General features: G+C 48.7%; 2 protein-coding genes and 1 pseudogene across 4 annotated transcripts in view; 1 reads left to right on the top strand and 2 right to left on the bottom strand.

The window, feature by feature from the left end:
* The window catches only part of LOC102377374 (zinc finger protein 252-like), a 9,166-nt gene extending 8,540 nt beyond the window's left edge, over positions 1–626 (bottom strand). Inside the window, exon 1 of one of the 2 annotated variants that reach the window (XR_001358849.2) lies at positions 212–589. The gene's annotated coding sequence lies outside the window, so the exon portion shown is untranslated. Of the gene's footprint in view, positions 1–211 lie in introns of both variants that reach the window. The other variant, XM_014525206.2, reaches the window with a different exon arrangement.
* Positions 627–6,993: 6,367 nt separating this feature from the next.
* On the top strand, positions 6,994–10,823 carry LOC102381503 (annotated as a pseudogene).
* Positions 10,824–13,827: 3,004 nt separating this feature from the next.
* The window catches only part of LOC102381259 (E3 ubiquitin-protein ligase TRIM39-like), a 14,278-nt gene continuing 1,759 nt past the window's right edge, over positions 13,828–26,346 (bottom strand). Inside the window, exons 2-8 of one of the 2 annotated variants that reach the window (XM_006034682.3) lie at positions 25,649–25,744; positions 23,732–23,962; positions 22,255–22,277; positions 20,726–20,838; positions 19,025–19,120; positions 16,719–16,739; positions 13,828–14,861 (exon numbers count right to left, since the gene is read on the bottom strand). In XM_006034682.3, the coding sequence (XP_006034744.2) occupies positions 14,335–14,861; positions 16,719–16,739; positions 19,025–19,120; positions 20,726–20,838; positions 22,255–22,277; positions 23,732–23,962; positions 25,649–25,744 (1,107 nt within the window). In that variant the 3' untranslated portion in view covers positions 13,828–14,334. The remainder of the gene's footprint in view (positions 14,862–16,718; positions 16,740–19,024; positions 19,121–20,725; positions 20,839–22,254; positions 22,278–23,731; positions 23,963–25,648; positions 25,745–26,346) is intronic. The other variant, XM_025216690.1, reaches the window with a different exon arrangement.

Here is a 26,346-nt window from a genome sequence, read left to right as displayed (position 1 = left end):
ATGGAGGGAGGCAGCAGCGGTGCGATGTGACCCAGGAAGTTCAACCCCCGGATCCTGAGCGCACACCAGCCAGAGCCCTCTGGCGGACACCGCCCGGGACCCCTCCCCAGGGCCCCAAACCCTCCCTTCTCCTCCGGTCCTAGAAGCCCCCCAGCACCGCGACAAGACCCGGGCCAGGCTGCCCCCGACAGCCCCTGCCCGCCCGTGTCACCTTGGCCGGGCCCGGGGACCCCTGTGGCCCCTGGACTCTGGTCCGAGTCACAGGACGCCTCCCCGCGCCCTCGAGCCCAGTGCCGGCGTGGAGCCGTGGCAGCTGGCCGCGGGCTCCCCACGGGTCAGGACGTTGGGCGGCGGGGCAAATGGGCACGGCCACGCGCCGCCCTGCCCGAATTGCCGAGCTGCAAGCCCCGTGCGCGCGGTGGCTCCTTCCCTGCAAAGGGCTGGGCCGCACCGCCGCCCGCGCCCCGGCCCCCTTCCTGCGCAGCGGGGCTGGGTGGAGGCCGAGGCTGGACGGCTCCCTGCAAGACTGGGTTGGGGCCAGGCTCCCGCTCCGCGCGGCCCGATAGGGCCTGCTGCGTCCGCCCCAGGCTCCGGATTGGGACCACTGGCAGGATCCAGCCCGCGGACAGACCGGGCACTGCCCATCTGGCCTGCCAGGCAGAAAGGCTGAGCACCACTGGTCTAGACTGCCCAGCTAGGCAGGCAGAGGCTGAGGGGCAAGGAGGGTGCACCTGGGGGGTTGTGCGCCCTGGCTGTGGAGTGGCCCAGGACCCACCTCTCCTCGGGGAAGCCCTTGTGAAGGAAGGGAGATGTGTAGAGGGAGCTGGATCAGTGCCAGGGTTTCATGTGGCCTTGATCTGAGGGTCTGTCTTCTCATAATAGTAAAGATTGTACCAGCAAAGCAGCAGGAGGGAGAGGAGAAAGCAATGAAGGGGGAAATGAGTACAAGCTCCAAGGAAATATCCTGGCCGGAAGGACTGTGGGCGAGGGAGCTGCTTCACTGGGGAAAAGGCTGGGACCAGTGTTATTTTAGTGCTCCTGCTATGACCCTTCCATCCTATGTGACTCAATTTTGGCTAGAGCAGGAGTGTCCAGCTCCTGGAGGGGCTGGGAAATTAGGGTGGTGAAAGCAGGGCATGAAGCTCTATTGGGGATGCTTTTTGGCAGAGGTGGGGTGAGTGACAGCTGTGTTAACCCCTGTAGCTCCATGAGCCCACCTGCCCTGCTATCAAAGCTATTCACCTCCCACTCCCCTGCCAAAGATGGATCTGGATCCATCCCGTGATGTGCCTGGACCTCGATCTGGCCTGGGAGGCCAAGCCAATGTGACGCCCCTGGGCTACACACCCTGGGCCCAATGTGATGCCCCTGGGTACATTGTCAGTGGCAGCTGGAAGGGGGTGGCAATGACAGAGGGGCAGGTGATCGGCTGCTGGTGACTGAGGATATGTTAACTGCACTTAAAATGCGAGCATCTGCATGTTCAAGCAGTAAAACATGCCAACTGCACTGCACTTGTAGCAAAGTTACAACTTTTCGTAGGAGGAGTAACTCCAGATTGCATTAAGCAACATATATTCAGTTATTGTTGGACTGCTCCACAGAGATACTATGAGCAATCTCTGGTCCTCATGGCACTGGTGGGATGCAGCAGCAGGAGTGGCATCTTCTCCTGGGCTCGGTTCCCTGTGCCTCCCTTCACCTAGTGCCAGCCACAGAAACCCAGCTCACTTCAGTGCGTCAGGGCCAAGCACTGCAGTCTGAGCCTTGCTGAGCAGGTGGCAGGGAGGACATGGGCTCTGGGTGTGGGGGCTGCATGTCTTTATAGGCTGATGTGTGAGCCTATAAGGCAAGCTGGGGGGACAGAGAAAGAGGGAAGAGGGAATTGGTCTTGCTCACCAATTAGAAACAAGGGTGAGTGTTGAGCTTTCTATCACTGATTTGTAACCAGACACACAAAATGACTAGAGAAACAAAAACAAAAAAATGGAATGGATTTGAATATGGAATTATCAGGTTAAAAAAACACCAAATTTCTGTCATTTATGGTTGTGGAGAGAAACCTGGAAAGGTGATCCTTGGAAGGCTAAAAATCCAGAAATAACTTCTTCCATTCTTCACTTTTAGCATCTCCTCAATTTTATGTCTGTCACATGGCTTTTAATGTAATCTTTGAATGCATAGTCTAGATAGGTTGACAATGCAGAGGTGTTCATCAGTCATCGGGTTCTTCCTGTTCTGAGCCGCATGAACAAAATATACCTGGACACAAGAAGCAACTGTTTGTAGGCACACTGAGAAGTCTTACTGGTCACTTACAACCCAAGGACTTGAATGCTTATTCTTGAGCACCATCTACTGGCATTACCTATTTAGGTATACACAAAAACAGCTGTCGCAGTTAGCCCTTTTGTTATGCTGCCTAACAAAAATGTCAGCCGAATCATTTTGGGCCTTTCTTCACAGTCATGAAATATTAGTTTATTAGTCCACGTACTTTGGACCTGGTATAATCTCCTTTAAGAAGGTCAAGCTAGTCATTTTGCTTATTATGACGGGAGGTGAGGAGGGGAAAGTGCTGGGAGGTATGCAGCCAGAATGGGTTGCAGCCAAAGGGCCCCTTTACTCATGCAGGTAAAAGTGCAATCAGATCTAATGCGCAATCCACACAATTATGTCTCCTGCCTTGCCTCATGTGCATGGCAGGAAGCGTGTTTGTGGGACCCAACATCAGATCCTATCGTGCCTTATTGCTAGAACAGGGGGAGTCAGGGATCAGCATCCCAGGCTCCCCCTGCACCAGCAAATAACAAACTCCCACAGCTGTGAGTCCTACAGCTGATGGGACTCTAAGCCCTAGCAGTGCCCTACAGCTGCCAGGGCTGGGAGTTCTGCAGCTGACAGCCATGGGACAAAACCAGGGCTGAGCCTCACAGCTGCAGGAGTCTTCTTTCTGGCAACTTTGGTGCACTGCTGGGACGGAGAGGGATGTCCATGGTGCACTGCTGCTAGGACTCTCAGCTGCAGGGAGGGACCCTGCTACACATGCAAATTAAAGCTGAATAGAAACCAGCTCTAAATGTATTATGCATTTTCTAGCTCTAACTTTATAGCTGCATGGACCTTTTTAGAATCATCGAGTCCAGTCAAGTCAGTCCCAAGGCCACTGTGACCATTGGGGCACCTTAGATGCTATAACAACCCTTCACTCTGCCCTGTGTTTGATTAGCTTTGTGCACTCTGTCAGCTGAAGCCTTGTCCAGTCCTTGATGTTGGTTCCCCAGCTCTTCTTGGGTCTACCTCTTTTCCTCTTCCCCTCCACAGTGCCCTGCACTACTGTGTTGGCAAGGGTATCCAGCCTTCTCATGATTTGTCCAAACCATTGCAGGTTCCTTCATCACACAACCTCCAACAGCGGTTTGTAGGTTCCAGTTTCTTGACTGATTCGCTATTTGACAGACTCGGTGGTCCGGTGCTCAGTGTATGAGACAGAATGATAGAATTGCACATCACCTCTGACCCCATGGACTTGTACACATCCGGCTTTTCTAAATGGTCCCTAACTTGTTCTTTCACTACTGTCAGCTGCTCATCTCCCCGCTAAGCTGTCTGCCAGGTGCCGTAGTCAGGTAGCTGATGTTGCCTGTGAAAACTGAGATAGAAAAGGAATTGAATACTTCAGCCTTTTCCACATCGTCTGTCACTAGATTGCCTCCCCCATTCAGTAAAGGACCCACACTTTCCCTGACCTTCCTCTTGTTGCTGACATGCTTTTAGAAACCCTTCTTGTTACCCTTCACATCCCTTGTGAGTTGCAACTCCAATTGCCCTTTGGCCTTCCCAATTTCATCCTTGCATGCCCAAGCAGTACTCTTATACTCCTTCCTACTAGTTTGTCCAAACTTCCACGTCTTGTAAGCTTACTTCTTGTGTTTTAGCTCATTGAAGTGTTCCCTGCTAAGCCAAACTGGTCTTCTGCCATACTGGCTAGTCTTCCTGCACATCGGGATGGTCCATTCCTGTGCCTTCAGTAAGATTTTTTTTAAAGTACAACAAGCTCCCCTGGACTCCTCTCCCCCTCAGACTGGTCTTCCAGGAAATCCGGCCCATCAGTTCCCTGAGTAAATGGAAGCCTGCATTTTTGACATCCAGGGTCCTTACTTTGATGCTCTCCTTCCTTCCTTTCCTCAGGATCCTGAACTCAGTCATCTCATGGTCACTGCTGTCCAAATTGCTAAATCCACTTCTACACTCTCCACCAATTCTGCCCTGTTTGCAGCAGGTCAAGAAGAGCATGGCCTCTGGTTGGGCCCTCCAACATTTGCAAGTTTTCATGGTGTGATAGTTAATTTGCATATGTAGCCAGTCTAAATTAAGTGTGCAACTAACTGGTGAATAGTGTAATACATGTAATGTGTAGAGGGGGCCACATTTTTGTAAAGTGGGGAGGGAAGGGAAAAGTTGGCAAAGCCACAAAGCACACACCAGGATGGTAAGAACTCTGCCTTACTGTGGGATCCTGGCCCACTTTATGTACATCCTAGTCCTAGGTCCTGTTTCTTTGTTATTTCATAGATTTCAGAGACATTAGGGCTGGAAGGGACCTCGGAAGATCATCGAGTCCAGTCCCCGCCCCAGGGGCAGGAAGTCAGCTGGGGTCATAGGACCCCAGCAAGATAAGCATCAAAATTTCTCTTGAAGGTGTTCAATGTAGGTGCTTGAACCACCTCGGATGGCAGGCTATTGCCCCCGGTTTCCACCAATTAGCAAGCAGGGGGATGAGAAGGGTCCCATAATCCTGTCCAGCTCTGAGTCACGTCACTTAATATACCTGAACAACCACGCTTGCCTTCCTCAGGGCTCCTCCTTCAGCCCTGTGGTCCCTTAGTTGCCTCCCTGCTCTCCTGTACCAGCTACAAAAAGTCATTCTGTGATATGGAGTAAACTAAAACTAATCTGTAAAAGTTACTGAGGTCTGCCACTGTGTATGAACAAAAGCCATTGGTTTGTTCTCAACAGTATGTCTTCCTAGAAATAAAGCAGCTACAGCCCCATTTAGGGGCCTGTATCCCCTTCTCTGTCACCTTGGTCAGCCGGTCCCCTTAACTAGGGGCTGGTTTGGAGCCAGCACCCTATACGGTACTGCAAGGCAATCATTCACTCCTAAATAGGGCCAGTTTATGCCCACAAGGGTTAATAAGATTGGTAGGTCTGTAGAGAGTTTTGAGGAAGTTGAGGCAACCAAGTTATTCCATAATTTTAGTTTTGGTTATGTTGGAATCTTAAACACTGGGCTGCGGACCCGGCTTCTTAGGCTTGGTTTATTAAGTAAGGGGGGGAGCACAAGAAAATAAGAATAGAGCACTGTTCATAACCATTTCCATCACTGCAGACAGAGGCATGTAGGATGCCCACCAAAGGATTTGGAAGCATCTGAAGCCCCAGGCTGCGGTGGAGGATATTTGCCAGTAGTAGGGCCACATCTGGTTCTTGAGTGACTCATGGATTTGGAATTGATTTGGCTTGGAACATGAAAAATTTTCCTTAAAAAAATATGTGGTGCTAAGAGAAAGGGTAGGGACAGCAAGTAGGGAGGACCTTCTACAGGTCCACAGTACTATAACAGAGCATTATTCAATGGACCAAGGGAAAATGCGTAGTACAGATAACACCAGGAAAATCTCTGCCCTACACACATGCACAGCCCTGCCTACTAGGGGCTAAAACCCAGGGGTTTCTTTGATCTAGCAGGACAGCCATCTCACTGAGCCAAACTTTTGTTTTTGAAAAATATATAGTTTTTTATATATATATATATATATATATATATATATATTCACACTGTAACATAGACTTTCCAATGCACCCTTAAACTGAATTAAGAAACCTGTGCTCCTGTTAAAACAAATGCACCCGCTCCCCTGCGCACCTACTCACTGCCCTTCCCTAACCCAGTTACTGAGCCAAATACTTTCTAACTTCTTTTTTTTTTCCTCCTGGCCCCATAAATCCCTCTCTTGACTGTTGGGGGTAGGAAAGGGTGGCTTCTATAGGAGTGCAGGGGAGAAGACTGGATAATGCCAAATCTGGGGCCTAATGGCCTCCTGTTCCAATTTGTAAATGCCAATTGAATAAGGAACTGGGTTTAACTAGCTTTAGCTGATAAAATATGTGTCAGGTCATTTAAGGTGACATGGCTGTGTGACTGCCCAAGGGCTCTGAAGGAGCTGGTGCCAGGCATTCTGCCACCCGAAACTTCTTTCCTGCATAGCTGGCTGCCACATGACACACTACTCCACTTACATATTGAACACAGCCCTTGAATAATGAACTGGAATTTGACTGGCTTTAAGAGCTGGGGTATTTTCTAGGTCACCCCAAAGAGCAGTTTTGAAGTTGTTGGTGCCGTCATTCCCAACCCAAAGCTTTATTCAAGTGCAGGATGCTGACTTATTAGTTCTCTACCCCATGTCTGTCCTTTATGGATTTGGCATTTGACCAATTGGTTTTTGATTGCTTGTGTGTAACTAGATTCTTTTTGGGTCTCCCCAAGTAACCTGACCATAGGTGTGCCGGTTATCCCTATGATGTTGTAGAGCGGTGTTTTTCAACCTGTGGGTGGGGACCCAAAAGTGGGCCGCAAGAATATGTGAAAGGGTTGCAAACAAACTTTAAAAACAGATTCTCCTTTAAAAGAGAAGGGCATGGGAAACCATAGCTTTCCCCTTGGACACACTGGCAGAGTTGCACCCTGCAAGGGGCTGCTTGGGGCCCCCCCATACCCCACACACTGGGGGAGCTGGGGGTGGGGGGCAGCAGATCAGGAGTGAGGGGCACTGGGTCTGGACTGGCCATCCATGTTTACAAATGGGTCCTGGTACAACAAAGGTTGAGAACCACTTTTGTAGTGAAAGGCTGTGACACCCCAGCTACTTGCTGTGAAGCATCAGGACACGCACTGTCCACGGGCAGTGCCCGCTAGAGGGCTCTGCCTGAGTCCTTTGTCTCTTTCTAACTGCTCAGTTTCCCAGGTCAGATGCTGCTGCTTCTTCCTCCATTGTGATTTGGGAGTTTCAGAGGAGCTTCTGCTGCTCTCCCAGAGGGGTCTGTGCTCCATTAAACCTCCCTCTGTCCCTCTACCTATCTCCAGTCCAGGGGTGACTTTCCCTGGTGGCATCAACTAGCTCCAGAGGTCAGCTCTGGGCTCTGCTGACACCGACTCCTGAGCTGGAGACTCCAGGTAATAGAGACCTGGGGAGCGTGCTGGGGACAGGCAGTACAGTGACTGCACACATGCCCTTCCTAACCCTCGTCTCTGCTCCCCGGGGGTCTGCATGTCCCAGAGCTGCTGCCATCAGTGACACCCAGGGGCCCTAGTTCCTCATAGCACTGGCAGGCAATGACGCGGCTGCAGGAATTTATAACCCTATGATAATATTCTCTCCTTTGTGTGTGTATTTCTGTCATTTGATTTGCTGAAATCAGCTTTGGCTTGTACTTAATCAGAGACAAGAGAGAACTGAGAATAATCTGAATATCTTTTGGAACCAGTTCTACTGTTTTAATGCATGAATGTGAGGTTTATATGATGATACATAAAGCATTCAGTTAATATTTGCAAGCATTCTGCCATTATAGAACGAAAATTAAAAAGTGCTTTTCAGCATTAGCCAAAGCACTTAGCTCCTTGATTGGAAGGTCCCAAACAAATGCAAAGTATTGGTGTTGTTTATGTAGTTATTAATAATTTGGGGGTAATTTCAGTGCCTGCCACTTTAGTATTCTAGTTTTAGCTCCTAGGATAATTTTCATGTTTACTTTCCAGCAGCCCTTAACCTATGAAGACAGACAGGTCAGACATGGGCATCAAAACTGAGCGAATAACTTGAGCTGGGTGCCTTTGTGAAAGCTTGTCCATGTGTACACGTGTTTTGCTGAGCAGGTAACTATGGAAAGGGGGTGAGGGTTTTCTAGAGGGCTGGGAAGCTTTAGCTGTTTCAGTCATTGCATTGTTCTTAGTGTTTTGATTTGATGGTTTCTACCCCTTTCTGTACACTGCAGGGATCCTAATGAGCTCCTTTTATGCAGCCAATACACATACATTTGTTTTCCCAAGTTTGCATTCATGGCTCCTGTACAGATGGACCCTGGGCTTAGACAACCCCAATCCAGGAGTGTGGGACAAGACTCCTGGCTTCTGTTCATAGGGATGAGAGAGGAGGGGAATAGTGGTTAGTGCAGCATGCAGAGAGGGAGGGCTCCTTGTTCTTACTTCTGGTTCTAAGCGGGGAGGGCAGTCCTGCTTCTGTGAGGAAGTGGGGACAAGTGGTTAGAGCAGAAGTGGCTGGGTGTTAAGATTCCTTCATTTCACAGATGTTAAGGTCAGTGGTGTTAGATCATCCAGTCTGACCTTTTGTATCGAACAGGCAAAGTATTTTCACCCAGGCACCCCTGAGTTGTGTTCCTGGTTCTGACATTGGTTGCATGGTCTCCTATCACACACAGACACACTGCGCAAAGTTGGGTGCTGCTTTGCACAATGTGGTCAGCATGGATGAGAATGGCATCATCCTGTAGCCACTGGGCAATAATTATTAATCAGTGAGCACTTTGTCTACCTGGAGAGGCTGCCTCCATGTGCTGATCTGTCCCTGCACACCCTCTCCAGCAGTCCAGTACCCTGCAGCTACATTTCTTAGCCAGCCATTTGGGATCCTGGCCTTAATGAGATCCACAGGCTGCATCTGAATTGTGTAGGGCAAGGGCTTCCTCCAATTTGCTCTGACTTTGTATTGGTGATGTTGCAGTGGCTGGCTCCCTGCTCCTGCAGCGTGGGGCAGGGGGCATACCAGTACCCCATCCACCTTCTCAGTTCCACTCCATGCCTTGGGTGATGGTTAAAAAGTGGTCACAGGTCCTGGGTTGAAGCAAATTATTGTAACTCAGAAATGTTATCACTCCCATCCCCTTTCCTTTCTGTAATACTGAGCTCCTGTCTTAGTTTCTTACACTAACTGTTCTGCCTTCTGGTTCCATACTTTTGTGATATGGAGACCTTTGCTCTGTTTCTTCAGTTTTCTGGACTCGCAGGGGTTGGGAATTACTTGACTCCTTGCATCTCTGCTACACTAAACCTATGCCAGCAAAGAAACTTTAACAAAACAGGAGTCTGTTTTGTAATAGTTATTAGACAAACATATAACCAACTCTAATCTTTATCTGCTTGCCTTTCTCTAAGCAGGATTTCCAATTTCCAGATCCAATGTGACCTCACTGATGGAACAAGAAGAAGAGCCTTGGGTCCTGGATCTTCAGGGATGCAAAGAAAGGGAGATTGTGAAAGGGACCTACATTGGTGAGAAATTAGATAAACTCACTCAAACCTCTCAGCTGAGATTCCCACTAAAGCCCTGGGGGATCCACCCGGGCTCTTCCTCATTTCTCTCTGGTTAGGCCTGTCACTAGATGGTTTGGGATCTTCACGGCAGGCATCTCTCTCAGCTTCCTCTGGGCCAGACAGACACTTGACAGTAGCTCCCTTTCCTCTGGGTGATGGGATATGGAGGCAAGATTGCCCTTTCCTCTGTCTCTTCTGTGAGTTGACAGATTTTGCCTTCTCATTTTTTTGTTTCTCCAGCAGTTGTCTGGGCACATTCCCCATTTCCCCATTCTCCTACCCAAGGTTTCCCTTCCCATTGCAGGGAATGACTCCCATCTGGATTCTCTCTCTGTCCCAGCAGGTGGTGTGGTAATGAGTGACAATGAGGACACGGATCTCCCAAAGGAAAGTCCTGACGATGTGGAACCCCATGGGATGGTACCGGGGAGAGCCAAAGGAGACTTTCCCCAGAGCTGTGAGCTGGTGGAAGTCCCTGAGAACTGGCACAAGCCAGAGAGACTGCGGAGAGATCACTTTGGGGAGAGATGGGGTAGATCCGCCAACCAGGGAGAAGGTCTACAGGACAGCATAGGCTGTAAGTTGACCCCTGCAGCAGAGAGCCAGAGTGCATGCAGTGAGTGTGGGAAGCAGTTCAGTCGGAGCTCATACCTCGCCCAGCACCAGCGCGTGCACACAGGGGAGAAGCCCTATGCCTGCCTTGCATGCGGGAAGAGCTTTGCCATGAGCTCGGCACTCATCCGGCACCAGCGGATTCACACGGGTGAGCGTCCCTACCAGTGCCCCGAGTGAGAGCGGTGCTTCAGCCGCAGCTCCCACCTCATGAGGCACCGGCGCTGTCACATGGAGGTGGGGCTCTGCCATGGCTCCAGCTCCCAGCTTGCTGGGCCCCAAGGCATCACTGCAGGTGAGAGACCATACGCCTGTCCCGACTGTGGGAAGATGTTTGGGCAGAGCTCAGACCTGGTACAGCACCAGCGAATCCACACAGGGGAGCGTCCATACGCCTGCTCCGACTGCAGCAAGATCTTCAGCCGTAGCTCACACCTGAGGCAGCACCGGCGCACCCACACTGGAGAGCGACCCTATGCCTGTGGGGACTGCAGCCGATGCTTCAACGATGGCTCCTACCTCGTCAAACACCAGCGCACCCACACTGGGGAGCGTCCCTATGCCTGCCCCGACTGCGGGAAGGGCTTCAGTGTCAGCTCCCAGCTTGTCCGGCACCGGCGCATCCACACAGGAGAGAAACCCTACACCTGCCCCGACTGCAGGAAAAGCTTCAGCCAGGGTACGGACCTGGCCACCCACCACCGCTCGCATACAGGCGAACGGCCCTACACTTGCCCTGACTGTGGGAAGGGCTTCGGTGACAGCTCCTCCCGCATCAGGCACCACCAGCTGCACATCCGGGACACCCCATGACCGCATTGGGCAGAGAGAAGGCACCCTGCCCATGCTGCTGCACAAGGCAGGCTGGGAAACTGGCCTTGCTGGGACAGATCAGGGATTCAGCCACTTGGAGCCAGGCAAGGGATCTTGTTGTACACAACCAGGCTGGGATTCAGCCACATGGATCAAGACCTGAGATCCAGCCATGTGGGACCCAGACAGGATCCCACGTGGGTCCCAACCGGTCACCACTTGTGTGAGGTTATGTAGGGAACCTAGGTGTGTGGGGCCAGACTGGGGAATCAGGAATCAGCTATATGGAAATAGGCAGCTGATTAAGAGGCATGAGGCCAGACTGGGGATACAGCTGATTGAGAGCCAGGCCAGGGATGCAAGTGGGGCTGGCTCAGATTTGCATTAAATTTGCCATTTGTTTTACACTCTTAAGAGAAAACAGCATTATTTTAAAGTCCAGCTGCAGATTCATTTTTGCACAATGGGGAGACAAAAATATCTATCCATTTATTTTGGTCCTGCCAATTTTTGGCCACAAACCTGAGCAGCACTCTGGTACTCGTGCTAGCAGGTTAACCACAATTACTGGTGGCAGGAAATAAACTGTCTATGTTCTGACCAGGGTTAATTTCATAGATTTCATAGACATCAGGGCTGGAAGGGACCTCGGAAGATCATCAAGTCCAGCCCCCTGCCCAAAGGGCAGGAAGTCAGCTGTGGTCATAGGATCCCAGCACGATAAGCATCCAGTTTGCTCTTGAAGGTGTTCAATGTAGGCGCTTGAACCACCTCCGGTGGCAGGCTGTTCCAGACCTTGGGGGCTCGGACAGTAAAGAAATTCTTCCTTATGTCCAACCTGAAACGGTCTTGTCGTAGTTTATGACCGTTTGACCTAGTTGTCATCCCTTGGGGTGCTCTGGTGAACAAACGTTCCCCCAGATACTGGTGGTCACCCCTGATAAACTTATAGGTGGCCATCAGATCACCCCTGAGCCTGTGCTTTTCCAGGCTAAAGAGCCCCAGGGCTCTCAGCCTGTCGTCATAAATTGGAGGGAATCGTAATTTGAGGGAATTTGCTGATTCCCATGACCACCAGTGATATTTGCCTCACAAGGGTCTGGCCACGCATCTCTACTCAGAGGAGTAGGTGACCTAGAGCTGATTGGAGACTGCTTGGCATAGCAAACCCCAGGGAGGAGGGGAGATACCTCTAATCAGCCCCTGACCTCTGCAGGATCCTGATGTCTCTGGACAACTTGGAGATAGGTTGGGTGACTATGATGGGAGAAACACACTTAACAGTCACCTCTCTACAGAGAAGCCCTCCAAATGGCCCAAGTCTGATCCTCACTTGGGGATGGAGTGGCTTCTCTCCTGCTCCATCATGGTGTTCTGACAACTAGACTGGTCCAGTTCATTTTTTCTCACATGATAATAAAGGTTTTTGGGGTTTTTTTTTTACAAACTTAATCTTTTTTTCTTGGCAACAGCCCTTAAAAACAAGAGGACAAACTCCCAACAGTTGTATGAGTGCAGCTCCCCTGGCTTTGGTTTACTGTGCTGATTTACATCTTTTAAGGATTTTAGCCTACGGTTTATTAGGAACAGAGAGGGAGACAGAACCATATCAGAACAAAAGATCTCAGGAGAGGCTTGGAAACTTAGCAAATGTCCTAAGCTTTAGTTACAGTGAAATGCAAGGCAGGAAAAGCCCAATAGCAGTACAAGTGATTATTACAAGTGCTTGTTCCTTTGGGATGTAAGCAGACATCCCATTCTCCAGGGAGCCTTTTGTTCCAATATCCTACAGATGTGCATAACCTATTGTCCCACTTGAAGTGCCTATGAAGTACCAGAGATACAATGTGGTAACACTCCCCCCACCCCAATGCAGTGTACCTCTAAACTAATCCTGACTCATTCAAGTTACTTGTCATTTATTCAAGGGTCAAACCTGTCAGAGGGGCAGTGATGCAGCTTGGAAGAGCTATCTTGCTGCTCTTTTGCTCCAGATTTCAACTCAGTTAGGACTGCCTCAAATGAGACCTCTGTCTATAGTCACAAAGTGTTGTTATCTCCCTGCAACCCTGTGTGGACACTTCTAGAAACAAAGCATCACACAAAAGTAGGGCTGGAAAGGACCCCCAGAGCTCATGTAGTCCAGCCACCTGCTTGAGGCAGAGTCATTCCTATCCAAAGCATCCCATACAAGTCTTTGTCTAGCCTATTCTTAAAATTGCACAATCAACATTGTTGCACAGTTACAAGGCATATTGATCAAAGACACCAAAAAACACCCTCACCTGCCACAGGTAAAGCAGGGGGACAATGAGGACATCTTAAAGAAACCAGCTGAAGTGATGTAAACTTGGTAAGCCAATGTAAGGGGGTGAACACAGCTGTGAAGGTCTGGCTCAACTGGTTTAACTTAACACTTCCAGTTAAACTGGTGTAACTCCTGCAGGTAAAATAAGTTCTTGGGGACCAGATCAGAAGCTACCTCCTATCTCTGCATATGGCAATTCTACTGCAATAGCTACCCACATTTTTTGTATTTCCCTGGCAAGGTACAGCACATCCTTCCCTTATATTTAGGAACTTAACTCCTTTGGCAGTTGAGCACTGAAAAACCTTTGAGGACTGGAGACTAAAACAAGGCATACAACATCATTATTTTCCTTGCCGGTCTGACTACTTAACTGCTTGGTTGGATGTTGATCAGATCTTAATGTCTATAGGTATGTGAGCATGGGTGTGTGAGAACACGTGTAACTAAGTGTGTGAGAGAAGAACAGGAAAAGCCAAGTGGATGAGCTGAGTCTGGCTGCTTACAGTTCTGAGTACAATGGGGCTGTAGTCTCATATCTCTTACTAGACTTCACTCCATGTGCTGACGGGGGAAACCTGGCCAGCTGGGGCTGAGAACATCAATGGAGAGACCAGGACTCTGTATTCGGGAGGCAGCCAGCTCAGAGTAGGGAGCACCTGGGCAGGCTGCCTCCCAAATACAGAGTCCTGGTCTCTCTGTTGATGTTCTCAGCCCCAGCTGGCGAGGTTTCCTCAGCCACCCATCTCTTCCACTCCACATCCATGAGCTCTCCCCTGTCACACTTGTCACCAGGCCATGAAAATGTCACCCAACAGTGGGCAGTGGGAGTCAGGAGTGTCACAGCAGCTAGGCTCAGATCTAGGTCTCCAAGAACATGGTCACCTTGGAGACCTAGGCAGCTGAGCTGATACACGATTGTGCTGGGGATTAGCAGGATGCTCAGCTTCAGGCCTGGGTATAAAGAGGTTTGGGTTTATCAGAGGCAATTGAGCTGGAGCTGCTCGCAGGGCTGGCTCTGTCAGTGCCCTTCCTCTCTGCAATGTCCTTCTTTTGGCCTACCGGAGCCTTACTTTGATCATTTGCTGGGCTCACAGCAAAGCCCCTTGGACTTTTTTCAGAAGAGCACAAGCTAGGAGAAGGGCTGGATGGAACTAAGTGCATGATCCTGTGTAGAGTTCAGGCCCCATGCGACCACATATTATTACTCCATGTCAGGGGGATGCAGCTTGATCTCCGCTCTTCTGTCCCACAGCACGAAGAAAGGGAAAATTTTCTCTGCAGAAAAGGAAGCTGTGAAATTGAAGATGGGAGCCTTGTTCTCTGCATTGTAGAAAGCCACCTGTCCCCCTTCATAGTCTAGATAAACCTGGATCTTCTTGGGACTCCCATTCAGGGGCAGTGCATTCTCCGGAGAAGTGTGAGTCCGGAAGTCACCAACAGGCTCATACACAACCCAGATCCCTTCCCTGGTGTGAAGGTTCAGTTGGCTCTTCCTGTTCACAGACTCTCTGGCCACTCCTGCAGCCCAGCCTGCTCCCCCTATTGACTGCATGATCCAGTAGTGTCTCCCTGAGTTGAACCCCTCTGAACCCAAGACACAGGGCTCAAAATCAAATCTCCTGGGGTTGCTGGGCAAGTCTTTGTCATTGTATCCCAATCTCACCTGTTTCCCATCTGCAGACAGGATGAGTCTGTGGTTTGCTGTGTCCACATCCAGAGACACATTAGCTATATATAGAGAGAGAGAATCACAGCATTAGAGTCAGCACTTGGCTAAGGGGGACACAGGATTTCCAAATTAACCAGGTTTGAATGGTGCGCTGCAAATTCGGAGACTCCACCGGGTGCCAGGGATAGAAAGACAGACTTGGCCCAGGCCTCACCCTGAGAATCTCTTCCCACTAGACACAGGAGCTAGTCAACCCAGCAGCTCATGCCATATTCAGTGTTGTTCAGCGTTGGGAATTGCCTCCCATTCAGTCCTGCCACCTGTGTGATTATTGTTCTGTGTTCAAAACCATCTGGAGATGAGTTGTTTGAAAAACAGCAAAGAGTTTTGGTGGACATTTTAAAACAACCTTTTATTTTGAAAAGGAATAGTTTTCATTTAGTCATTAGCTGTGTTTATTTCTGTAGTCTTCTTTTTTCTAATTTCCAGAAAAAGTGCTGGGAAAGAAGGGGTGGGGAAAGAATTAACAACCAAACTACAAAAAAAATTCATTTTCAGGTTTCATAAAAGAGGAAATGGTGAAAAAAAATCACAAATGGTCTTATGATTGAAAAAGCCAAGTTAAAAAGAGAGCCCAACCTTTTACCAGCTCTAATTTTGACATCCCAAGGATAGATGGATTATTCCCAAGGAATCTGATGTTGGTTTTGGTATTTAGGCTTCCACACTGGCCTGGTGTTACTCTAGGAGCAGAATACACATGTTCTACCAAGACATCCAGCCAGCTTTGTTATTAATATTATTATTTATTTGTGCTACAGAAACACACAGGAATCCCAAGGAAAATGAGGCCTCCAGGCAGCTAGGTGCTATAGAAAACAATCGTCTATTTCTAGACAGCAGCTTCCTAGTTAACATGCATTTGATCACCACATTGGCCTGGCCTGCAGGCACTTTGTATCAATTTTGGGGAATGCTGTGATTTTCTGAAACAGTTAAATTGGTTCAACCCTAGGTGTGAGACTCTTCCCTTAGTACAAAGGAGCTTTACATAACCCTTACAGTTTATCTGCCTACCTGCATGAGAATTAGGCTTCTGGTCTACATGGGGAAAGCTCTACTGCTGTAATGGTCTCATTCAGAATATTTTACTGGGACTGTCCTAACAGTCCCAGAGCTGGTGTGGCCATAGCTATAGTGCTATAAGGGTGTCTTAGGGCTTATTTGGCCTCCCAAACCCAAATAAGCTAAACTAGTGTGACACTAATGTCCCTGAGTATATCACTGGCAGTGGTGACATCTGCAGCAGGCTTACCAACTGCTATGTGTCCCACTTACCTCTCTAGAGGTGGTCAGAGTGCTGCATGGTGTGTGTGCACCCTGTCCTGCTATAATAGGATTGGAGTGGTGTAGCCATGATGGTCCAGGAAATATGCAAGAAGGGGTTTTGGCGTTTTATCTGTTATTGGATCAACTGCATAGCTAGGAGAGAGATTATTAAACATGTTCTCAGGTGCAAAGTATACCTGCTTCTCTTCCAGACCTGAGGAAGGCACTTTGTGCTGAAAGCATATCTATTACCTCTCCCAACTATACAATGAAAGATTATACCAAAAAACCTTTGTTTCTGTCTTAGTATAAGCACTTTTGTCCAGGTATAGTTGCAGCCACCCGAGAAGAATATTTGTATAGTGAAAGCAAGAACATTTTTGTGTGCAGACAAACTCAAAATGGTATTTATAACTATCTGAGCGAGGCATGGACAGCCCCAAGTTTCTCTAAGCCTTGGCAGGTTAAGCAGTGTAATTATCAATAAATTATGGTCCGTGTGAACAGTTAAATTTAAGACAATTTATTAGGCTACAACTTTGAGTGCCAGGACATTGGGATGCAGGGGTGAGGAGATTGAGACTTACCAAATTTTGCAGGATGTGTCCCTAGGAAAGAAACAGAAATAAATGAATTACCATTAACAAGAGCTTCTTTCTTCCAGGAATGTACATTTAAATAGTAAGGAATGATCCACAAACAGGGTTTGTGCCCAAATACTGGTCAAGTGTTTGACTTTTATTACTATAGCAATACCGGGACAAGTTCAAATGTGAATACCTCCTTACTGCAATAGAGGTTCCTACACTAGAAAATTAATTCAGGATAAGGAAGGGTGTGGATATAAAAAGCAAAAACAATTTCTAATCAACTCCGTCTTTGACACATGTTTTGGAATAAGAATATCTACACATGGAGTTATTAGCTATCCTGGAATAACAGTGGCGGTAGCCTAACTAGGAACTGAAGCATCTAAGCCTACAAATGAGGTACTTAGCCTAATCCTGGAATTGCCTAAATGCTCTTGACATCTACGTTTCTGTCACTGGGCATGCCCAGGACCACCCATATCTCATACCTACTAATTCCAGAAGAGGGGTTCTGGCTATAAAGCCTAAGTGGAGGAAGTCCTGCACCTATGAAGGAACAATCCCATGCACCAGTACAGGCTGGGGACTGACTGGCTGGGCAGCAGCTCTGCAGAAAAGACCCTGGGAGTTACAGTGGACAATAAGCTTAATATGAGCCAGCAGTGTGCCCTTGTTGCCAAGAAGGCTAACAGCATACTGGGCTGCATTGCTAGGAGTGTTGCCAGTATGTCAAGGGAAGTGATTCTTCCCCTATATTCAGCACTGGTGAGACCACAGCTGGAGTACTGTGTTCAGTTTTGGGCCCCCCACTACAGAAAGGATGTGGACAAATTGGAAAGTCCAGCAGAGGGTGACAAAAATGGTGAGGGGCCTGGGAGACATGACTTATGAGGAAAGACTGGGGGAACTGGGTTTATTTAGTCTAGAGAAGAGGAGACAGAGGAGACTTAATAGCAGGCTTCAACTATGTGAAGGGGGTTCAAAAGGGGACGGAGCTGAACTGTTCTCAGCGGTGGCAGATGACAGAACAAGGAACAACAGTCTCAAGTTGCAGCAAGGGAAATATAGGTTAGATGTTAGGAAGAATTTTCTCCCTAGGAGGGTAGTCTAACACTGGAACAGGTTACCCAGATTGGTGATGGAAGCTCCATCCTTGCAGGTTTTCAAAACCCGGCTAGACAAAGCTTTGGCTGGGATGATCTAGCTGGGGATGGTCCTGTTTTGAGCAGGGCGTTGGACTAGATGTGACCTCCTGAGGTCCCTTCCAACACTAACTTTCCGTGATTCTAGGAATGTGCCTCCTCCCTGTAGACCAGAGTTCAGACCCATTGGGTCATCTTCTATGAACCTCTCCTTGGTTTTAATTCTGTGCATCGTACAGATGGGCCAGGCACAAACTCGGGGCTTCTGTTATCTGGCAAGGAGCCTAAGGAGTTAGGGCTGCAGTGCTCAGCCTATGCTTCCTGCTGTGGGTCCAGGTTTTTATGTTAACAAGGCAACAATAAATGCATTTCAAATAGGTTTGTTTTTTTTTAAGTAAGCCATAGGAGAGCACAAATAATGTATCTATTCACCCTAAAAATCTAGGATGGTTGAGCTGCAGGAGCTTGGCACAGGAGCCAGAGGGATATGTGCATCTGGTACTATTCCAGATCAAGTTGCAATTTGGAGTTCATACAGGCTTGAGACAAAGCTGCCTCTGCTCATTGTTATTGCCAGTTTTGTAGAAGAAGAATGTGGTCAGTCCCACTGAGCTCCTTCACTCTGATCCTGCAAAGCATTTCCACATAGGATTAATGTTAAGTATTTAATAATTTCATTTGAAGTACTGTGGGATCAGGGCCGGGGGATCAGCGCTTTGCACACAGTTACTATGACTCTTCTTGCAAATCAGACAACCCTTGTGTGCAAAAGCAGATAATGATTCATTGTATTCAGAACTCTTAGTAGACGTGATATCTTTTATTAGACCAACTAATATATCTAATGATTCATTTGCATTTATAATCACCTAGGTCCTGCATGCAGCTGGGTGCATGCAAATCACGTGCATCGGTGCACTTTGAACTGCAATGAAATTCTGGCCCTTTGAAGTGTATCCTCTTATTTTACCTTTCAGGACTAAACTCTAATCTCAATTTGGATGCAGCAGCAGATTTTCTCACATCTGCTTGCTACAGGCTTCTTCTTCTGGAGCTTTAGGCTAGTGTTAGATTTTTGGCTTTGCTGGTGCACAGGTCTGATTCTGTCTGGCAGTTCCTACAATATGTTCACTTTTTTGCATTCCCCATTAGTGTTTTTACCTTGTAGCATGAAAAAACAAACAGCCAGGGCAAAGAAAAGAACCAGGGCTGCATATTTAGGCCCCATCCAGGGAGAGGCTCGCAGGAGAAAGGAATCTGCAAGACAAAACCCCAGGATTTATGTTACTTTAGGAAGTTTAGGTTGTGACCCCCATCACCCTTGTCTCTGTTTGAGAACTTCACAATCCTTCCTGCATTTCCCTTCACACTCCCTTGGGCAGTCTGGTAGTGCTAGTGCCACTGTTTTATAGACAGGGACATGAAACACTGACAGCTTGATATACAAGTGGCACTGGCCTCACCCCTTGGTGCCCTGACACCTGGCATGATGTAGTGCACCCGGCTAGGACACCCCTGAGCAAACTCCAAACCTGGAAATATGCTGGAAATGACTGTTTCATGTAAAATGAATAAACTATGTATGTAGCAGAGACTGGTAATCAGGAGTCTCCCAACCCATCCCAATGTGAAGCCCTGAATCAGGGGCTAGATTATCAGTAGGCCATGCAGACATGCTTATACTTGCTCTCTCTGTCTGGTTGATAATCTCTGATCCCAGGGACCATGGGCTATGGACATGACAGGAGTTCACAAACTCTTATAGGAAGATTTTAGAAAGTCTTTAAATAATTGATCCAAGATGGTTTTTATGCCATGAGTCCAGATGCACAAAGGGCATTGCAAAATCTCTCAAAAGAAACTCAAAGAGTCTTTGTCTTAAAATCCTACGCTTTTTAAGTGTAATATTACTACACTTAAAAAACGTATAGAGCAATATATAGAGCAAGGGTAAGGGGGGGAGTGGGAGTAGGGAGCAGAGGCTGGGGGTAAGGGAAAGCAAAGATGGTAGGGAGGGTAAGCACCCTCACAGGGTGCACAGTGGTAGTGGGTAAGCAGAGGCTAGAGGAGATGGGGGAAGTAAAGTCTGGGGGAAAGTAGGGAGCAGAGACTGGGAGGAGGGAAAGCAGAGGGGGAAGGTGGGGCCTGAGGCTGTGGGGGGGCAGGCAGGGCAAAGGTGGCAGGGGGGCAGGAACAATCACAGGGCATGCTGCTTGACCTCCCCACAATACCTGCCCCCCACTGCCAACCCCCTTGCAGCAGTTGGGAAGGATAAATTAAAGATGACCCTCTAATACTTAGATTCTATACTTGGAAAACTGTAACAAATTTATAAATGTTCCATGTATAGAGTTTAATTACTGGGGAGTAGTCTGAAATTCAGGGTCATCATAATTCTAGCAAATACCATATGAAGCCTCATTGTATAGGAATTTCTGCATTGTTACTAGGGGCAGTTAAATTGTTTTAACTATACCAGTATAATTAAAGCAGTGTCATTCTTCTGTAGAGACAAGAATGTAGCTACGATGAGGTGAACTGGAAAAGGAGGAGAGCAGTTTGGACATGCAAATGGGCACGACAGACAGAATTCACCGCGCAGCCTCTTGGTGTATCACATGAGTCTGCTGTTTGTCGCAGAGCTCTCACCACCACCTCTGCGATTAGGAGTGAGCTTAGTTTGGGCATCTGACATGTCATCCCCAAATAGACGTGGTATAAAAGCCTACACAGATAATAGATAATTCTCATGATGCACAAGCACCATCTCCTCACATGGTCCCAACTTCATGGCTTTTCCTTGGGAGACTTCCCCACCTTGCTCTTATATGGATTAGTGAGGTCCCGGGGATAGACCCTTACCGAGGAGCTCCCTTGGTGCCCTCCAGCCATGGCTCTCTCGAGGGGAGCGCCACACTTTCTTGCCCATCTTAAAGGAAGCAAAAGCTGGACGCTGAAAGGTTGCCTCTTCGGCCCTGAAGGGAACAGGAACATGTTTGGTCACCCTATCTGTCCTGTGTCCCAGACACCTCCTATCCAGTCCCCCAAGTGGGACACAGCTACAGCCCTGAGGCAATTATCTCAGCTTACAAAACCACACTGAAGACTGGGAAACTCACCCAAACTTTCCACTAGGCCAGGCTCCTGGGCCGTGATACTTAGGCAGGTAGGTGCCTGGTAGGATTTTAGAAGCTTGTGAAAATCCCCCCTAGGTGCCCATCTGCACCCTCAGTTCCTAACCACTGCCCTTCCACATCTCAGCACTTGTAAATGTGAAGGATTCTGAGACCCTCAAACTACAGCCTGGGCGCTGGTGGTGTAACCTTCCCACGCGTTCTGCCATGCCAATGTGTGCCAGGGAAGGGGTGTGCCTAGCGGGGAGAGAGATCTTAAGGCAAGAAGGGACTATTTTGATCCTGTACTCTGACCTCGTGCTTCGCAGAGGCCAGAGGATTGCACGAAGCTCCAACCCGGTAGCTTGTAGTTGCACTAAAATGTGTTGCTTAGGCAGATTCCAGTCCCATCCTACTATTTGTTTCTCCTTTCGAGGATGCAAAGAAGCCTAATTATTATTGCTGCCTACATTTGTAATATGGCATCCAAATCTGCCCCAAGACCTGGGAGATGTGTTCATCTGTGGAGCCAGGTCCTAAGGGGGCTCTTAGAGAGCCAGGGATCAACACATGCGTCAGAGCATGTAGGAGCAGGGCCATGTTAAGGGGGAGATAGGCCAGAGTGCTGTACCTTCCCCTTTCCCCACACAAGAGGGCATTAGATTGCCTGTGCAGTGGCAGCCCCTTAATGAAGTTTCCAGGGGTGCCCCAAATCTTGGGAGCTCAGCTGCACTGAAGCCAAACTGCTAGGGTATATGTGCATGGAGGCATGCATATGTAGGAAGGGGCAGAAATGGAGCCTGGGAGCCTCTGTGCCAATTGCTGTTGCCTCCCACGACTTCCAGGTTTCAGGGATTTGATCCCAGCTCTCAGAATGCAGACATTTCATAACTGAACCTCACCCTAGAGCAGACAGTAGGTCTGGGGTCGAGATGCTCAACTCTCCCCTCCCAGGCCCTAAGCCCCCTTCAAATGGGACAGGATATCAGCTATGTCCCAACTGGTTCTTGGGGTGGAAGGTCCCAAGGCCCCATTAATACTCCCAAACCAAACCAGTACACAGGGAAAAGGTTGCTCAGTCCAGAGCTCTACAACCTTCCCAACAGGATGGGTCACTTGGCAACAGCTGCATCAGTGATGGGTTGTGGGGACGGGGTTTGGTTCTAGGGTGTGATACCATCCTGCAGTCCGAGTTGCTGGGGGCTGGGGCTATAGCCCTGGCCTCTGAGCCTCTATCAAGTAAGATGGAGTGTGAGAGCCAAGATAGCCCAGACATACCTGCTCACTGCACTTCTGACATCCTAGCAGGGAACAAGAGACAGAACAAAGAGTTAGCCCAGCCTGAGCCTTAGACAGGATACCCCACTTCTACCCCCCAGCCCTGTGCCCTGTGTGAGACTGCAATATTGCTAATTCCCAGACTTCGACATTTGTTAAACCTAACTGAATTTCTTGGCTTGGTAATGATTGGCATCTTCTGTTAGTTTTACTAGCTGGGGTTTTTGTGAGCACACCAGGGATATGAGTGTGCACATCTCAGTGATGATAAGCATTTAATTCTTTGCTTCCTTTTTGAAATCCCGGCCTTTAGATTTTAGGTTTTCAGCCCTGGCCCTTTCCTCTACCTCTGTTTCCCCTTCCCACCCTTCATCCTTTTGCCTAGCTCACATTATAAGTATTTCAAGGCTGAGACTGTGTCTGGGGAGTGCCCAGGACAATGGGGCCTTGCTCAGTTTGTGCTTCGGGCTAGTGGGAAACAATCTGATGATGACAATACATGGAATGTGTACCCTGGGCATCAGGAGTCAGATTTCCTTCCTTTTCCTATCTAGACACAGGAATAAACAACCTGATTTTGAATTGAGTGCACGTTGCATGCTGGGATCTAGCCAAAGAATGGGATCCTGCTTATAGGGCTAACTCTGCTTCTGGTCTCTTCCATGGAGAGCTAAGCTACAGTGGTTCAGCTTCCATGTACTGTGGGGTAAGAACATGCATGGGAGCAGTTACCATAGAGTAGCTGATGCCCAGGAAAATCCTGCCTTCCTTTGCCTTGCACCCATTTCACAGTGTGCCTATGCCCTGGGAGTTAGGTTTAAATCCAGCCCCAGCCTTGTCTGTGTTTTCTGAGCTTGGTTAAACTGGTTCAGGAGGAGCAGAGTGGTAGCCCTGCTATTCACTTTAAAGTCACAGTCCTGGACCTCTGCTGTGAAGTGGTTTTCTGCAGCATTGTCCTCTTGCCTGCAGGGCTGGTAGACTTGTCCATCCTGAATGAACTCAGTCTATTCACACTGCAGGCATGACCCTGATTTGGACAGACCCTCACATTAACAAATGGCTGCTCTAGACCTGGCACACATCTCACCAGGGGAGCTGTGGAGCACTTGGAAGGTTGTCCCTGATACCTGGTGTCAAGTGCTGACATTTTTTTTTAAAAAGGGGAGTGTAGTTGCTCACTTTCCTGCTGTTTTCTTGCTACAAGAGGCAGTTAGACCTGGTCTAGAAGGGTCCAGCCAGTAGAAGAGGACAACTGGAGATGCTGTGCTCGAAGTACAGACAGATCTGTGTGCTACGTACTCCCACTCCTGCACAAGCCGCTCCAAACTCTTAGCCAGGCCCAACTCCCCTTTCTGTTGCTCTGAGCCCTCCAGGTCCTTGCAGATGCTTGGGGGTCTCACTCTCTGCTGCCTGAGGGACTGACTGTGGGGCTGCCCAGTCTTGCCTGGGCACTGGGATGTGGCTGGCAGCATCTCACCTGCAAGAACTGAGGCGCTGGTTGCTGACACTTCCACTCCAGCTCTGTGATCAGGGCACCAAGGCAGGCATTCTCCTCCCGCAGTCGGGAGGCATTTTCTTCCTTCCTCCTTATGATCTCCTTGTCCAGATCTCCCAGGCGGGCCAACAGGAGGCACTTTTCTTGTGTAAGGAGCTGGCTCAAGCGTGTACACTCAGACACCATCAGCTGTCTCTCCAGCTCCATCTGCCTCTGGGATGCACAGAGAGATGCCATGTGGAGAGCAGGCACACACAGGGATGAGATAACAGGGATAGGGACATCCCATCCCTGCTCCTGAGGGTCTGCCCTGGGACACAACTGTGAGATGTACCAGCTGCTCGCTGTTTAATTCAGTTAATTAGTTTCCATGTGACGTTTGCTCTTCTGCAATATTCTAGCTGTGTGGTTTGATTCAGCTCCCCACAAGCAGACCGTAACCTCATATTAAGATGGAATGTGATGTCCTGGAAACAGACCCTTCCTCCACCCTCCATGCACCTTGCAAGGGAAAGGTCTGGAAATCACAACCTGGAAGTGAGGATGGAGATTTCTCCTTTGTAGCAGTCTCTATCCCTGCCCCTCAGAAAAGCAAATATCATGTGTGCTATGCAATTTACCCGTATGGGAAAGGCCCACCTTACCTTCAGCCCAACAACCTGGTGCGGGGGATTTGCACAGTATGGCTTTGAGGAGGAAAAGTAAAGTGAAGAAGAAATAGATGAGTAAAGGCTGGCCTGCTGGAGCAGGGTCTGAGCTGGTGCTTAGGGTGCTAGCCTCTGGATTTAAGTCTCAGCAGGAGCATTGGCACACCCCAATCAAAATCCCCAACCTTGGCTGCAGCCAACATCCAATGCCTTTGAAGAAGACTTAAAAAATATACGTGACAAATATAGCAAGAAAGGGCTGGGGCAGGGAGCAGGATTCCCTCCCAGCCCTGTGCAGCAACCAGCAAAGCCCAGAAGCATGGGAAATACCCATAGTAGAATATAGGCATAGCTATGCCTAGATCATCCATGACCAGTGGCTGTCCAATCTCTTCTTCAATACCTCCCATGATGGAGAGTCCACAGCTTCCCTATGCAGTCTGTTCTTTTGCCTCACTGCTCTAATGAAGCTTTTCCGGATGTACAGTCTAAACCTACCTTGCTGCAGCTTCAAACAATTGTTCTACATCCTACTCTCTGCAGCAAGAGATAAAAGGTGCTTTCCCTCTTGTTTATGGCAAACTTTCAAGCATTTGAAGACTGATCATGTCCCCTCTTAAGCACCTTTTCTGCAAGCTGAACATGCCTAGCTCCTTCAGTCCCTCCTCAAATAATGTGGTTTCTAAGTCCTTTATCATCTTTATTGCTCACCTCTGGACCCTCTAACTTCTCCGCATGCTTTTTGAAATGCTGAGTCCAAAACTTCATGCAGCACTCTAAATGAGGCCTAACCAGTGCCCAGTAGAGAAGGGCACTATCACCTTCCATGTCTTGCATCTAATGCTTCCATTTCAATGCAGCCCAAACCCTATTTGCCTTTTGTGCAGCTCCATCACACTGCAGACTCATACTGAGTCTGTGATCAACCAAGACTCCCAGATCCTTCTCCATAGTGCTGTCAACCAGCCAGGTGTCCCCCATTTTGTATTTATATTTTTAATTATTCTTCTCAAGGTACAGCACCTTGTATTTGTCAGTACAAATAGCAGAAGGAATATACAGGAAATGATTACAAGGGTAAAATGCTATGCATTAGGGGCCCAAAGTTGGTGTCCTTTTGCCTATGGAAGGGTGATTGATTTTAGTGGAGAATGAGCTTGTGGGTTCAGCCCCCAATTCTGTGCTACTACCCAGAGCCACTGGTGTTGATGTCCCTGAGAGAACCTGCTGGGAAAACACCGTGGGCACCTACCATCAGCTCTCGGCTTGTCTTTTCCTCATGGCATTGACACCCCAGCAGCTCTTCTTTCTCTTTCCTCAAACGCTTCAGATGGGTCTGGATTTGTTCCTGGAAACAGGAGGAAGACAACTTCTAGGTCTGAGGTTTTTCTCTTTAGCCACTGAGGCTACAGCTAGTAGCCGGAGTGAGATTTTGTTTGAAGTTTCTCATTTGTACAATAGCCAGAATAAAGTGCTAGTGGCAAAAGCCTCATCACTGGCATAGGGAGGATCAGGAGCTCTGCTGATGAGTATCAGAGACTCTTTAGAAAGCATAGGGACTTTGGACACGCAACAAAATTGGCCTTTAAAGCAGCTTAATTGTCCCTTTGCTCCACTTCAATGGCATTGCTACTTATACACTAGGCGGTGTAGTCCACTTTAAATGACTTTGTTACGTAGCAAAGTAAAACCCATCTGAGATATTTTAGTTTGCTATGTAACAAAGTGCAGCGATGCATGGAGTGCCAGAAGCCAACATGCTTGGGGAAGCTCAGGCTTGGCAGGCTTCTAGCGCCCCATGCATTGTCCCAGGCACCTTCTCCTGCCACCAGCACACCCAGGGGCCCTCCCGCCGCCTTGTCACTCTGCCCCACCGGCAAGCTGGACTTTCCCAGGTGGTCACAAGGGTGAGGGGACCCGATCCTTACCTGCCTCTCCTGCAGGGGAGAC

This window comes from Alligator sinensis, unplaced genomic scaffold (assembly GCF_000455745.1).
Source record: "Alligator sinensis unplaced genomic scaffold, ASM45574v1 scaffold1391_1, whole genome shotgun sequence".
Lineage (NCBI taxonomy): Eukaryota > Metazoa > Chordata > Crocodylia > Alligatoridae > Alligator > Alligator sinensis.
Note: the sequence above shows the minus strand (reverse complement) of the source record. Positions and strands in the feature narration are given on the sequence as shown.